At 54.3% G+C, this 14,372-nt stretch overlaps 1 protein-coding gene across 1 annotated transcript in view; it reads right to left on the reverse strand.

Moving 5' to 3' along the window:
* The window catches only part of LOC105238389 (multidrug and toxin extrusion protein 1), a 34,662-nt gene extending 20,642 nt beyond the window's left edge, over positions 1-14,020 (reverse strand). Inside the window, 7 exon segments of the mRNA XM_011227022.3 lie at positions 207-304; positions 3,346-3,390; positions 4,663-4,705; positions 6,013-6,161; positions 7,309-7,377; positions 9,044-9,145; positions 13,306-14,020. Coding sequence (XP_011225324.3) covers positions 207-304; positions 3,346-3,390; positions 4,663-4,705; positions 6,013-6,161; positions 7,309-7,377; positions 9,044-9,145; positions 13,306-13,959 — 1,160 coding nt within the window. The 5' untranslated portion in view covers positions 13,960-14,020.
* Positions 14,021-14,372: the final 352 nt, after the last annotated feature.

Below are 14,372 nucleotides of genomic sequence, written 5' to 3' on the forward strand. Positions count from 1 at the left end.
TGGTACGCCTGCATAAGCCCTGAACACGCCCTCTTTCTGGGGCAGCCTCACTGTCCATTCCAGACAGTATATCCAGAGTGGCCCAGGGAGGGGACCACACACGGACACGTGACCAGGTCTAGGTCCCCCCCCCCACCATGCTGCCCTGGAAAAGCCACACGGTCATTCCTCCCCCCACCCCCGTCCCAAGAATCAGTTAGACTCACATCACCCCAAGGTGCAGCTGATAAAGAAACAGATAGTTGATGAGGGCATTGACGAGGTTGGCTGCTATTCCGGTTAGGACCTGGGGCAGTACGATTCCCTGAAACGAGGAGAGACCACACCCCGTGCTGGAGACCAAGGAGCGGGACTGCCACTTTGTCCCCAAACACACTGGCACGGCGAGCTGCCACAAGGACCTAACTGGATGCCATCCTTGCTGCTCCTACCTTCCTGCCTCCCACCCCCTGTGAAGCATGGGGCTCCGGCCACAGGGATACAGGCGGGCGATGAGAAGGCAGCGGAGAAGTAGGAAGACAAAGTGGTTGGCCTTCCAGAAGGAAGGACTGGCAGGGACTGGCTGTAAACAAGTCGCCTTCTGCTCCAGACGCTGGGTGAAAGCTCGGCACTTTCTGGACCAAATGGAAGCTCAGGGATCTGAGAAAATCTGAGACGACCTAGAATGTGGGAAGGACTCCCATCACACCTGGCTCTGCTCAGAAGCACAGGGCAGAAAAAGTCCAGGCCCACTGGCATCTCAATGTAAGACTTCCGGCGAAGAGGGAAAGGACGCACACGGGCTGGGGGTGTACAAAGCTGCCTGCCGAGCATCGGGACAGATTCTCAGACACGACGAAGCCAGCGGTGACCATCACAGGAGGTGCTGTTTCTCGTGGCTGTAAACTGTCACCCAGCCCCTTCTCTGAATGCTTTTTTGCTCTCTGAGAAACCCGGCTCTGTAAAACCCCAGACCACTGGACATTTTGCTGTTTGCTGTATCTCAGTAAACCTAAAAGATCGCCTCCTGCCTGGCGGCTTGATGTCACTCACACACAGAAAAAGCAGCCTCGATTTCCAGCTCAGGAGGGGAGCCTCTCGTGGGTTTCTGGACACGACAATCTGCGTCTATCTGAGTTCCCCAAGGAGAGAGGACTGGGGTCCTCTTGGCACGGCAAACCCCTTCCTGCTTTGCTACGGGCCCATCAAACATGGCCTCCCCTGGATTGCACCTGAACTCCACCCTTCAGAATTGTAGCATCTTCCCCCTTTGCTGGATGGGAACCACACTCCTCTGATCTCCGCTATGGCTGGCAAACCTGACTCTTGCTGCGGGTTTGTCTCCAGGGGTCTCAGCAGTCCTGGGCTCGGGGACCAGGACAAGGATCGTGGCCAGCCACCACTATGGCTCGCTTATCAGGTGACCTTGCTTAGTTCTAGCAGAGGCGGCAGGTGACCACACCTGCCTTTTAGGTAGAAAGTCAAGGAAGTGGTGTGGGGTGGGCTTGGCCCAGGAAAGGACTGGCAGCTGGGAGCCTCGGTAACAGGCTCCTGAAGTTATCACAGAAAGAAGAGGAAGAACAAGAGAGAACTGAAGCATGGGGGGTAAGGAGGGGACAGGCAGGACCTCCGGGACCATCACTGATGGGCTGTGGGAGTGAAGGAAAAGATGGGAGTCCCACGTGAGAACAGGTTACCCCAAGAGAAGATGTTGGAGGCCACTAACTGGGAGGGAACGCGGGGAAGCGGACAGGCAGGCCTGGGGGCTGAGAAGGTCAAGGGCGCAACGTGCACAGGCCTCCCACGGGCAGCGGGCAAGACTGGCGGTTAGAGGTAGAAATGTGGGAGCCACGCGCACGCTGATGGAAATGGAAAACACGCAGAGACACAGCTTCCCAAAGAGGAAGGTGAGCAGAAGCCAGTGGGGTTGCCTTCTCGAACTCTCCCCACTAAAAGTCTAAGCAGCCCCCCGGTTTTCTCTGGGCTCTTCCCACCCTGTCCAGCCATGTTAACTTTGCCCGCAGACCAGCTGCTTCGCCCTGTGGTGGAAGCCGGGTTACAGGAAACTCCTGGCTCTCCCTCCTGTCCTGCAGCTGATGGGTCCTTTCATTCTATAGGATGCACCCTGCACATCTCCCGTTCCTCCCACAGCACATCCTTTGTCACAGACCCACAGCATCTTTTGTATGGACCACATCTGTAACCCTCCTCTCTTCTCCTGGCCATCGATGGGTTTCCCAGCAACTGAAAGAGCCACACCAGAGGAACAAACACAAGGCCCCGAGCGCTGAACCCAGGCCAACCCGCCTCTCTGGTTCTGTCCTCCACGGTGTCCCTCCACCCACATCGTGGCCTCTGCAGTCCCACCTGTCAGTGACTCGGACGCCTTGGGAACCCCGCATGTTCTCCAAAACCCAGTTCACGCCTCCTGGCCCCTCAGCTTCCAGCTCCTACTTCTAGAACTTTCCTTGTCCCTCAGAGAATGAGAGAGAGGGATTTTCACTTCCACTCTCCCCACTGGATCAAGCTGGAGCCTGCAGTCAAGTCAGGAGCCCCGTTTGCTGGGAGACTGACGGTCAGCGAGAAGGTTCTGAGCAGGCTAAGTCCTCTCTGTGGCTTCAGACAAGGTTACGGGCTGGCAGTAGACATGGAGATTTCTGCCTCTTTCTAGACACTAATGTAGGTTTGAAATGCTTCGTTCACAGGGTAATAGCTTACAATGAAGAACACTAACTAGATGGAAAACCTCCTCCCTTCCCTTCCTTGTTCCCTTGCTGTGTCCCGGAGAGCCTGCCTCCGTGGCCATAACCCACTGCCCAGTACCCTTATGGACCTGGATTCATCTGGAAGGAAGTCCATGGTCCCACATAGGCTGACGTCGTAAATCCATACCTACCATCCCAGGTCTTCAGTGTTGCTGTTAGTCATGTGAGGAGGCCTAACTGACGTGAGGGATCATTACAACGTGGGCCTTCACGCCCACTGAGGAGAGTCGGGCAGGACCCATGAGCGGAGAGGTTGGCTCCCTGGAGCCCGACAGGCGCCCTATGTGGGGCACACAGGCACACACCCTTCCTTCCAGGGGCCCAGTAACAGCACAGAGCCAGAGACCGATGGCTACAGTGCTAACCCTATCCGGCCAATGACAATATTTCCGAGGGGGAATCAGATGAGAATTTTCCAGAGCCAACAATAACGTATCCTTTCCTTGATTTCACCTCATAAACCTCTCCACACCAAAGTCCTGCCCCTACAACGCGGGGAAATGTACTTCAGTGGCTCGTGAATATTTTCGGTCCCCCCTCCCCATCGCCAAAAGGCATAAACTCCCATAAGCCCCCCAAAGAGAAAGAGAGTCTGCATTACCTGGCTGAGCAAATATTTCACTTGTAACGCATAAAGGAAGGTTGCCTACAAGAGAACAAGAAATGAACGTTAACATCTTGGCCTTGCCACGCAGCCGTGAGCTGGGAACCACGGCTTGGCTGCCCTCTGCTCCCACGTGAGCGACAGGGCCACACCATCTCAGGAGGGGACAGGGAGGGGGGCAGGGCGCGGCAGCCAGGGTGTCTCGGGGCCAGGGTGTTCCAAACATCTCTGATGGACGGACATGATCGTAGAGACCCTAGAGTCTGGGAGAGTGAGTCACTGGAGGGCATGGCAAGGATTCTTCTGGGGGTGGTGGGCTGTCAAGGACACCCCTGGGCAAACTCTAGGGGAGGCACCCCATTTACATAGACTGGACAACCGTCCTATTTGGTAATTAAACCTGAAAGATTTCAGGATAAATCAAAAACCACAAGGCCAATCAGGACAGCAGATAGCTAGTTTTAAGAGCTGAGTTGTATCCATCCAAATTTCTATGTCGTAGCCCTAATGTCCAATGTGACCCGTTGTTTGGGGATAGTCTTTAAAGAGGTGATTAAGTTAAAATGAGACCATTAAGGTGGGCCCTGGCCCAAAAGGACTGGTGTCATTATAAGACGAGGGACCTTAGGGCTTCACCTGCTCAGGGGACACCCAGGAGAAGAGGCAGCAAGAAGGAGGCCGTCTACAAGCCCACGGAGAGAGGCCTTGGAGGACACCAACCCTGACACACCTTGATTTGGGACTTTCCCGCTTCTACCGGCGTGAGAAAAAATCGATTTCTGGGGTTCGAGCCAGCCAGTCTGTGCCTTTCTGCTATGGCAGCCCGTGCAAACCAAGACAGCCACACCGCCCCCAACTGCATAAAACGAGCCTGGATTGTTCACCGGCCACGCACCTCTGCGTCCAACAGGAACACACTCTGAGGGCCCTGTGTGATGTGATCACACTCAGCAAGCAAAACAAATCTAAAAGTTCAGAGGGAGGCCCTGAGGTGTTCTGACATGGGGAAGAATTTACCACCACCCAAAAAAAAAAAAAAAAAGTCTGAACTCCTTTTCGGAGAGGATTCCAGAGGTCCCAACAGCTGTAGGAGCTCAGGGCGGGGCCTCCTGGACTTTCCTTGACCTGGGCGTTTCTTGAGGAACAGATGTCCATGTCTTTCCTGGGCATAATGAAAGCCATGCTTCTTGAATGAGCCAGGGTCACATGCGGGACTCCTAGGAGACTGACCCAATGCACTGAGCTCACAGGTATCCCAGCTGCCTTCTACCACTGAACCTCAAGAAGGGGGCCTCGTAACCCTTGGAAACTTACGGGAAGAGCTGGAACGAAGACCATGACATAGTCCTGGGTCACCCTATGTAAGGAAAAGAAAAAAAAAAAAGTGGCAGGGGTTTCCCTTTCAAGGGAAGGGTAGGGAGGATGAGCAAACTAATTGCCTTCCCCGTTCTTGGCTCTTACTGAATGAATGGGCTTGAGTGCAGGAACAAAATGTAAACATGAACACACAGACCTTATCATCTTATAACCCAGTTATAACCCTCTCTTGGTTCTTCCAAATCTTTAGATCTAAGAAAGGGTTTTTCAAACTCAGCACGATGGCCAGATAATTCTCTGCTGTGCATGCAAGGACGTTTTGTAGCATCTCTGGCTTCTCCCAGTACCAGTACTGATAACCGGAAATGCCCCCCAACATTGCCAAATGTCCCCTAAGTTCACAGCCACTGGCCTAGGACAAGAACTTATTTTAAAGGAGGGGCGCCTGGGGCGCCTGGGTGGCACAGCGGTTAAGCGTCTGCCTTCGGCTCAGGGCGTAATCCCGGCGTTATGGGATCGAGCCCCACATAAGGCTCCTCCACTATGAGCCTGCTTCTTCCTCTCCCACTCCTGCTTGTGTTCCCTCTCTCGCTGTCTGTCTCTCTGTCAAATAAACAAAATGTTTAAAAAAAAACTTATTTTAGGGGCGCCTGGGTGGCACAGCGGTTAAGCATCTGCCTTCAGCTCAGGGCGTGATCCCGGCGTTATGGGATCGAGCCCCACATCGGGCTCCTCTGCTATGAGCCTGCTTCTTCCTCTCCCACTCCCCCTGCTTGTGTTCCCTCTCTATCTGTTTCTATCTCTGTCAAATAAATAAATAAAATCTTAAAAAAAAAAAACTTATTTTAAAGGAATTTATGAACTAACCCAGCAGGCCTCAAACTTAGCAACACATTAGAATCATGCAGGGGAACTCTGAAAGACATTGATGCCCATGCTGCCCCACCCCGGCCAATTAAAACAGAACGCTGAGAGGGGAAGGGGAGACCAGGTATGGGTGGGTTTTTACAACACCCAGGTGTTGTGAATATCAACCAGGGTCAAGAACCACAAAACCATGAACAAACAGCCATAGATCAGTACCTCAAGTGGAGAAAGTGTGCAAGTCTCTTTTCGCTCATAACTTTTCACCCAGAAGTCATGCAAATAAGGACGTCTAGACCTTAGGTGCCAGGTGTGGACAGCACTATGGCCTGGCAGAAGTCACCTAGGGAACCCTTGACCCCCCCTCATGGTGTGTGGCCTTGTCCCTGGACTTTGTAATTCCCGGAGGCTGAACTTGGATGGGACCATTTTTCCGCCGAGATGGACCCCACCCTGCCCACTGTGGCATGGGCCCCCCCTTACCTGGACACGTCCGGGTCCTGCCGGAAGAGCAATAGCATCTTCTGGGCGTTGAGGAAGAGCGCCCAGCAGGGGAAGCAGGAGAGAAGCAGCACCAGGGTGGCCTTCTGCAGGATGACCCCCACGTGCTTCAAGTTCTGGCTCCCATACGTCTGCGTGCACACGGTCAAAACAAACCCATTAGCAGAAAGACGGCACCCCCTGGAACCTCCCCCCAAAGCCTTCAATCCCGATCCACAGAGATGGTCCTAGGACTTTGCCACACTCTCTCGTGCCGCACTTGGCTGCCCATTAGAATCACCTGGAAGGCATTTAAAACACTGATGCCACGGTCCCACCAGAGACAGTCTAGATTTAACAGGCCCCGCGTGGGGCCCCAGGCAACAGTCATTTTTAAAAGCACCCCGTGAGATTCTAATAGCCAGTCAGGGTAGCATCAGCTGGAAACCTCTTAGAGGTGCAATATCTTGCCCCCCCCACAACTCAGAGCAGAAACTCTGGGGTATGGACAGTGGGGGGCCAAAACCCACTCCCACGGGCTTCCAAGAGCCCAACTGTGCCCATCTCTCCCTGGGTCATGTCCAGCGACATCTGCATGGCAGCCTGAGACCAGTTAGAGAAATTAGTTCCTTCTGCCACTGGAATGAGCACACCGTGCAGGTCAGAACATTTCCCTCCTCCCGCCTGAGACCTGGTCATTCAACGTTTAGCAGCATGCCACTGGCGGGACGCTCCCGGCCTGTTTTTTTGTTTTTGTTTTTTTTTAAGATTTTTTAGAGACAGCCAGCGAGAGAGGGAACACAAGCAGGGGGAGTGGGAGAGGAAGAAGAAACCTCATAGCAGAGGAGCCTGATGTGGGGCTCGATCCCACAACGCCGGGATCACGCCCTGAGCCAAAGGCAGANACCTAACCGCTGTGCCACCCAGGCACCCCACCCGGCCTGTTTTAACATGCCACCCAGGGAGCTTGGGTGGGCTGTCAAGGTTGAGAAAAGCACGGCCTCGTGCCAAACTCAGCGATGTGCAAAGGGCTAGGAGGGATTTGGACACAATGTCCCCTCTTTGGCCAAAAGGTAGCACAAGGCAGCCGCACAAACACGACTTCCCAAGTCTGCGAGGCACCCGGCCACATTTCCAAGAAAGCTAGACAGTGCAAGTGGAATTGAGGGCTTGCTGTCGGGGAGTCCCTCCCTCTGTGCACAAGACCCTCCCCCCCTCCTGCCAGTGGGGCCCTCCCAGCTCCCCATGCAAGATGATGTCCAGGGTCCCTTGTGAGAGTCACCTGCGGCTTCCATTTACCTGGGACATGAGGGTGTCACAAGCAGAAGATAAGCCGAAACCCACAGAGAGACCAGCAACACTGATAAACTGGGGGGAAAAAAAAAATGCAAGACTGCCGTGCAGAGTGAAAGGGAGACAGCAAGGCGAATTCTGTCCGTCCTGATCCGACGCCGCTGCGTGCCTCTGGGAACCCTCCCAAGTCAGCCTACCCAGCTCTGCCCCGCCCCAGCCCCTGCACAAATCCACTNCCCCAGCCTCTGCACAAATCCGCTGCGCCCGCGTAATTAAAGGACAGGCACAAGTTAGAGAAAAAAATCTCAGCCACAGGTCATGACCAAGCCTTTGTCTTTAGTAAGTCCCGGGCATTTTGATCCCCAATTTCAGAGGAACTCGAATCGTCCTTGAGGGAAATGCCACATGACACATTGGCAGCTCTGCGTAAGTCTACTTGCTCCAGACCAAGCATGGCCTGTGACAATATCCTGAAGGACTAAGGGCTCAGAACCAAGCCCCTGAAGTCAAGGTCAGAGGGCTCCCAGGTGTACTTGTCTTGACCAGGGTCACCAACTAAAGCTCCGGGTCCCTGGAGCTTTGGGGAGCCAGGGGCAGTACCCCGACACCAGGGCGTGGCATCACGGGATATCTGGCACCTGCCATCTCCACCTGAGCCCGCAGGGACCTAACCAGGGACAGCAGCTTCAACTAGGCTCAGCCTAGAGGCACCAGCCTTCTTGCACTTCCCTTGGCTAAAGAGAACCTGCCAGAGGCTCGCTGAACACATTTCTTCCCCCAGATTTCCAAACATTAAAACCCCAAAAGGATAGTGAAGCCTGGGGTTGCTCACGCTGCTCCCTGAAAGCAAGACAACCCGTGTATATCCCTGGGGGCAATCCAGAATAGTCCTGCACAGTTCAGAGGCAGCGAACGCCAAGGGCTGCACGGACCAGGCAGGTAAGGCAAATGTGTGCCTGAGCAGGGCAGCAGCAAGGGGGAACCGGGGATGCTGCTGAAAGCCACCGACTCCACCTTTCTAGAAACACCTAGCTGGCCAAACGAAACAAGTGTGGCAGGGCCAGTGGGCCACACATAGCCAATTAGCCCCTGGCAGAGATCAAGGACATCTCTCTCTGATTTGGGGGATTCACATCTAGGATACAGAAATGACTTGGGGTTCTTCCCAATTTTGGGTTTGGACACTGGGACCCAGGATGTCACCTTCCAGTTCTCGATCATGGAGATGGAAGTGGGGGCAGAAACCAGAGTTCCATGGATTACAAATTCACTGATGTGGGAGACAGAATAACAGCCCTCCAAAGATGTCCTGTCTTAACCCCTGAAGCCTGGGAAACCATGAGGTTACATGGCAAAGGAAACTTATAGATGCAAACGGAAATAAGGTGACGGCCGGGCCAACCCCTTGTTTTTAGCCCAGAGTTCCATGGATTACAAATTCACTGATGTGGGAGACAGAATAACGGCCCTCCAAAGATGTCGTGTCTTAACCCCTGAAGCCTGGGAAACCATGAGGTTACACGGCAAAGGAAACTTATAGATGCAAACGGAAATAAGGTGACGGCCGGGCCAACCCCTTGTTTTTAGCCCAGAGAAACTCATGTGACACTTCTAACCTCCAACTCTGTAAGATAATGAATTGTGCTGGTGTAAGCGATTAAAGAGTGGGACTTCCTAACAGCAGCAAGAGGGAACTGGTACAGACAGCTTTCAGAAACGTGTTAGCAAGTCCCATACGTACCGCAATCGCGAGGGTGACAGCATCCAGCTCCAGCTTCCCCAGGTGGCCACAGAACACGGAGCTTATGAAACTGATCAGAAACACCATCAACTGCGCCAAGAACTTGGAAGAGACAGAGAAGCAGCAGTAGGTGAGTCCCAACCATCACAGTGGGAGGAGGGCGCGAGGGCCCGGGGGTAACCCCCCCACCCTCTCCAAATCGACTCCAGTCAGAAGTAAAGAAACCAGGGGGTGCTGGGTGGTGCAGTCACTTAAGCATCTGACTCTTGGTTTCAGCTTAGGTGGTGATCTCAGGGTCATTAGATCGAGTCCCGCGTCCGGTTCCAAGCTCAGTGAAGCGTCTGCTCGAGATTCTCCCGCTCTCTCCCCCCCTCCCGCTCATGCTCTCTCGCGCTCAAGTAAATAAATAAATCTTTAAAAAAAAAAAAAGTGAGCCTCAGCCAACTTTCACAGGCAAACGTGCAACTTCTGGTAGCCTTCTTGAAGGGTATTAAAGAGTTCATTTGCAACCACGATCAGCACCCCGTTTTTGAGAACTTCCCGGCTTTCTGAGTTGATTTTTCACGTTAGAATCTCAGGAATTAGGCAATCCTGTTCCCCCACGTGTCTCGAGGACAGCTGTCTCAACAACAGCCTGACTGGCCGGGACTAGATGTAGTCACATGTACAACAGAAATCACCAGACGGACCGTGCCTCTGTCTCTTCCTGTCACAAAGGCCCTGCTCGTTTTTCTAGCCAGGCAGCAATAACCCAAACTCTTGCCACCCGCAGGCTTTCAAAGGGTGCTTTCCAAAGCCAGATGCCACAGAGGCAACAGGTAGAAGCCTACCCAGTGTGCTGCGTGAGCGCCCTTCCAGAAGCCCTTCCCAGGGATGCCTGAAAGCTCACTCCTAGCATCGAAAGGTCAGCCCTGGAAAAAGCCACGAGGTCATGGGGTACAGCCAGTTCACGGACACGTGACAAAACCCAGGCAGGCGGGCTGAGCAACCAGCCCCAATCATACAGCTGGTCGGACACAGAGGCACAACTGGGACCCAAGTCACTTGACTTGCAGATGGTCAACTGGGGTCAACCTCTTTAGAGCACAAGTACATGCCAGGCACCAGAGATAGGGACAGAAGTAAGATGAACACCGTCGCTCCATTCTAACCTTCACAGAACCCACCATAGAGCAGGGAAAGAGTATAGCATGGAATGACACCGCCAATCACACAGGTGATGGGCACTACACAAAGATGATAGGAGCTCTAAGAGCACAGCCTGGGAGTCAGAGAAGGTTCTGGAAGCAATGAAGTGCCACTGAAACCTGAATGGTGACCAGGCAGGTGCAGGTGGGGGTGGGCTGTCCGGAGAGAACGTTCCAGGCAGAGGAAACAGAGCAGCAGGAGGGTGTGGGGTCTGAGACAAGGCTGGGGGAAGGACCACTGGGAGATAGAGAAACGAGATGAGACCCAGGCGCCTGCCAGCAGCCAAACCCCAGAGGACCTTGCAAGAGCAACGAAAGGGGGTGACACACTCATGTGCACAGCCCCACAAAGAGGACTTTGGTGGCTGGCTCCACCTGGACCATTTGGGGCAGCATGAGCTGAAGAGGGGAGAGGACAGTTGGAGGCTGCCCTGGTCCAGGCGTGGAGACTGGCAGAAGGGAAGGGAAGATCTGCCCCCAGCTGAGAGACAGAAGGTCTGGGAGAGGAAGCGAAGGAGCAAGGGAGGGTCCCGGCCCACCCCCAGGCCTCCTCTGCCCACCTGCCCCCCACACGCATCACCCTTTGAAATGCCTCCCATCCCTGCAGACCTTTATCGCCTTAGCCCAGATTGCCCTGCACTAGGGGGCAGCTTGCTCCCGCTGAGCCTTACATATGTCCCTAAGGACTTCCCCCACCGCCTACGGGATAAAAATCAAACCATTAGCCTGCCAGCCTTCTGTGTAGTCTGGCCCCTCCGGCCACATGCCCCTCACCCTGTAAGGCCAGCTCTGGTCCTTCTGCCCTGCAGCCCTAGAGGGTTCTCCAGCTCCCTCTCAGGCACTCCTTTCTGCACACAGATGGAAACCAACTCCCTCGATTTGGTCCCAGGCTATTCCACCGAGTTTCCCTTCCCGGCAATGCTACTCACAGCCCATGCTCCTGGAGAGCGGGCAACCCCTCTCTGGGATTATTTTTCAGGACTCTGACTTCACCTGGCAATAAACGTAAAATACTTTAATTAAAAAAAAAAACCCAGATACCATCCTAATGACAAAAAGAAACCATGATTGAAATGCCCGAGGCTAGGCAGTATCACCTATGCCTCTCTCCCCCGCAAATATGTTTTCTGCAGGATAAACAGAACACGTAGTGACATGTGTTCTGACATGCACCTCTTTCCCTTGTGTGAGAAATAGTCTCTCTTTACAGGCCTCACTGAAAGCTCCATGGGAGAGAGATAAGGCGAGTCCACACACCTGAGCCTGAAACCTATCTCAGATCCACACGGGTCAATGTTCATGTGTGAGGCCTGGAAGGGAGATGGTGAATGGGACAGACAAAACCAGAGAGGAGACTTGGACCAGGAAACCTACCTAATGGATAGCAGATCCCTAGAGAGCAGAGTATGGGACACCGAGCACGGGAGAAGCAGCAGGCATCTCCTCCTTCTCCAAGCCCCTCAGGAAATAGAAAACTCCTAGCACCTGGGAAAGTGCTGTAGAAAGACCAAGAGGGGCCCCATATACAATTCATAAGACAGTCAACAGGTGCCAGAGCTCTAGGACCAATGTCATCGGGTAAAGCAGTCACATACAAAGCCACACACAAAGGACTGGCAGTAAAATTCCCAAATTGTCTCTCGGTGGTGTTTTCCTTTGTTTGGTTCTTTGTCTTGGTTTTCTAGTTTTTTTCTACAAGGACAAATGTCAATTACGCTTATAATTAACATTCATATATATCTATACACACGTCTGCAACACACATATCCACGTATACACAAACACAAAGGGACCAGAACTTCAGGCTAGTGCTTGTCCCGGGAGACCTAGAAGTTCCCCTACATCAAGGCTACTTCGGGGACCGGACCCGCAAAGACAAAGGACCTGTCCTGGGAGAGGCTGGGTCTCAGAAAGCTGCCCTGTGGTGTGTGTGCTGTATTATCAGGGCAGTAACAGGCTCATAGAGACATTTCTCACAGCAACTCTGCGAGGGAGCTTTGGGCACAGACTATTAGCCTCAGTGTATGGATGGGTAAGCAGAGCTTAGAAGAGGTCAGGAACTACCCAACTTCACACAGCTGTTTCCTAACCTGCCTTCTGAGATCAAAGCAGGGACCGGGGCCCCAGTTATGCAGATTCCACACCACACGTTCTTCCCGTTTTGCAAGACAGCTTCACAATCACCTTTTTGCTGGATGGATTTTTGTTTCCTGGCTTAGTCCCTGGCATTATTCTCGCCCCCAGGCACATCAGAGCCAGTATCACATGATCCCACAAACAGCGGTGTCACCACGCCAGGGAAATGCACCTGCCCGACGTCCACTCAAGGGCCCAAAACTTACGCCTTAAAACCACAACGGAGTCCTCTTGTCCAGTGAAATGACTCACTCCGTTGACCTGAAAACCACCCAAACTGTCAGGGATGGGATTCTAGTTTTTGTGGTTTTTAAAACTCACATAACTTTTAAGTAGATAACGCAGAAAGAACCCTAACCGAATGATGAGAAGAAACCTCAACTCCAAAGAGAACCACATTAAAAAACACACACACACACACACACAATAATGGGGGGAGGAGAGTGTGGGACAGGACAGGATGCCTCTGGTTTCCTCCTGCAGAGGTTGACTGAATAATTCTGAAGGATTTGGAGATCTCGATCCAAGAGAGGCAATTTCACCTCCTTCCTCCCCGCCTCAAGGTAACTTAACTGCCTGAAGTCCCGACTCGACAGCCAGTTTTCAAACAAGTTTCACAGAGTTCCGGGAACTTACTTGCTTCCCTGGAATCCTCACCCAAAAAAGGCGCCCGAGAGCGCCTCTAGGCGAGCAGGTCCCGGCTCCCTGGGGGCTCCCCACGCCCTGGCGAGGGCCCGGCTGCGCGAGCGGTGCCAACTGTGCCGAGCGAGTCCGCCCCGGAGAGGGTGCAGAGCGCCGCCTGGGACGCACGCGGAGGCATGAGAACACGCGCCCGCCCGCCGCCCGCTCTGACCCCCTACCCCCAGGTCACCCGGGGCGACACGCGTACCGGGCCCCCGACCCGCCGGGCCGACCTCCGACCGAGGCCACTTTACTCACCGCTGGGCCCGCCAGGACCAGGAGCGCTCGCAGCTCCTCTCGGAAGCCGGACAGCAGCGCGCAGCGCCGTCCGGGGCGCTCGGGGCTGGCCTCTGGGCCTCCCAGCCCGAGATCCTGTCCATCCTCCATGTGCCTGGCGTTCTGCGCTCGGGGAACGACGAGGCTGTCTTCGGGAGGAAGCAGGGCCGTCCCTGCTCCTGTCCCTGTCCCTGCCCCGGGCCGCCCGCCGGGCGTCGCGAGCCCGCCTGCAGCCCGGGACCCAGCGGCGGGCGCCGCCTGTCCGACCACGACCCTGGGCGCATTCCTTGCACCGCTGCACCGGCGTGGACGCCGGAAGGTCTTGTAGATGTTCACGTAGTCCGGGCTTAGGGAGGCAGAAGGTTGCAAAAAGTCTGGAGTCAGACGGAAAACGACCCGGCGGGCTGGGGCCTCCGCGCCTCGGACGCCAGGGCTGGCCCCGGCGCCGCTCCTCTCGAGGGTTTCAGATTGTGAAACGCGCGGCGGGGAAGAATCTCGAGTTCTCACTCCGCCCGGGCGGCCAGCCAGGGGCTCGAGTTGGGCGCACATCCGTATAGCGGGCACCAGGGCTTTGGTGGTACCCGTTTTAGGGCGTGCACCGAGCTCCTTCTTTGAGGCTGCCTCTGGAACTTGCATACTCCTTTTCTCCCACCAACTGCACTAAAGAACTTAGAATCTACCGAAGTAGAGCGACAAGCCCGCGTTTTCCAAATAGAGCTTATGCCGGCTGGCCGCTCTTCTTTGGGTATTTATCCATCAGCCTGAAGTGGGGGGCGGGGGGGGAGGAAACAACAGGTTGTAGGTGTCAACAAACTTGGATTCAGGATTCACGTGCCACGGGCTCCCTGGGAGAGCAGGGCAACTTGCTTGCCTCCTAGAGCCTGGATTCCCTCCTCTGTAAAATTGAAACAATATCTCCATCACTGATTGGGGTGAGGATCCAGCAAGCTTGTGCATGTGGACCATCTGGCCCTCAGCCAGCTACACAATAACTGCTTAACAAATGCTAGTCACCAGGACAGGATGATTTCCCTAATGGTCGAAATTCC

Source organism: Ailuropoda melanoleuca, chromosome 17 (genome assembly GCF_002007445.2).
Source record: "Ailuropoda melanoleuca isolate Jingjing chromosome 17, ASM200744v2, whole genome shotgun sequence".
Classification (NCBI taxonomy): Eukaryota; Metazoa; Chordata; class Mammalia; order Carnivora; family Ursidae; genus Ailuropoda; species Ailuropoda melanoleuca.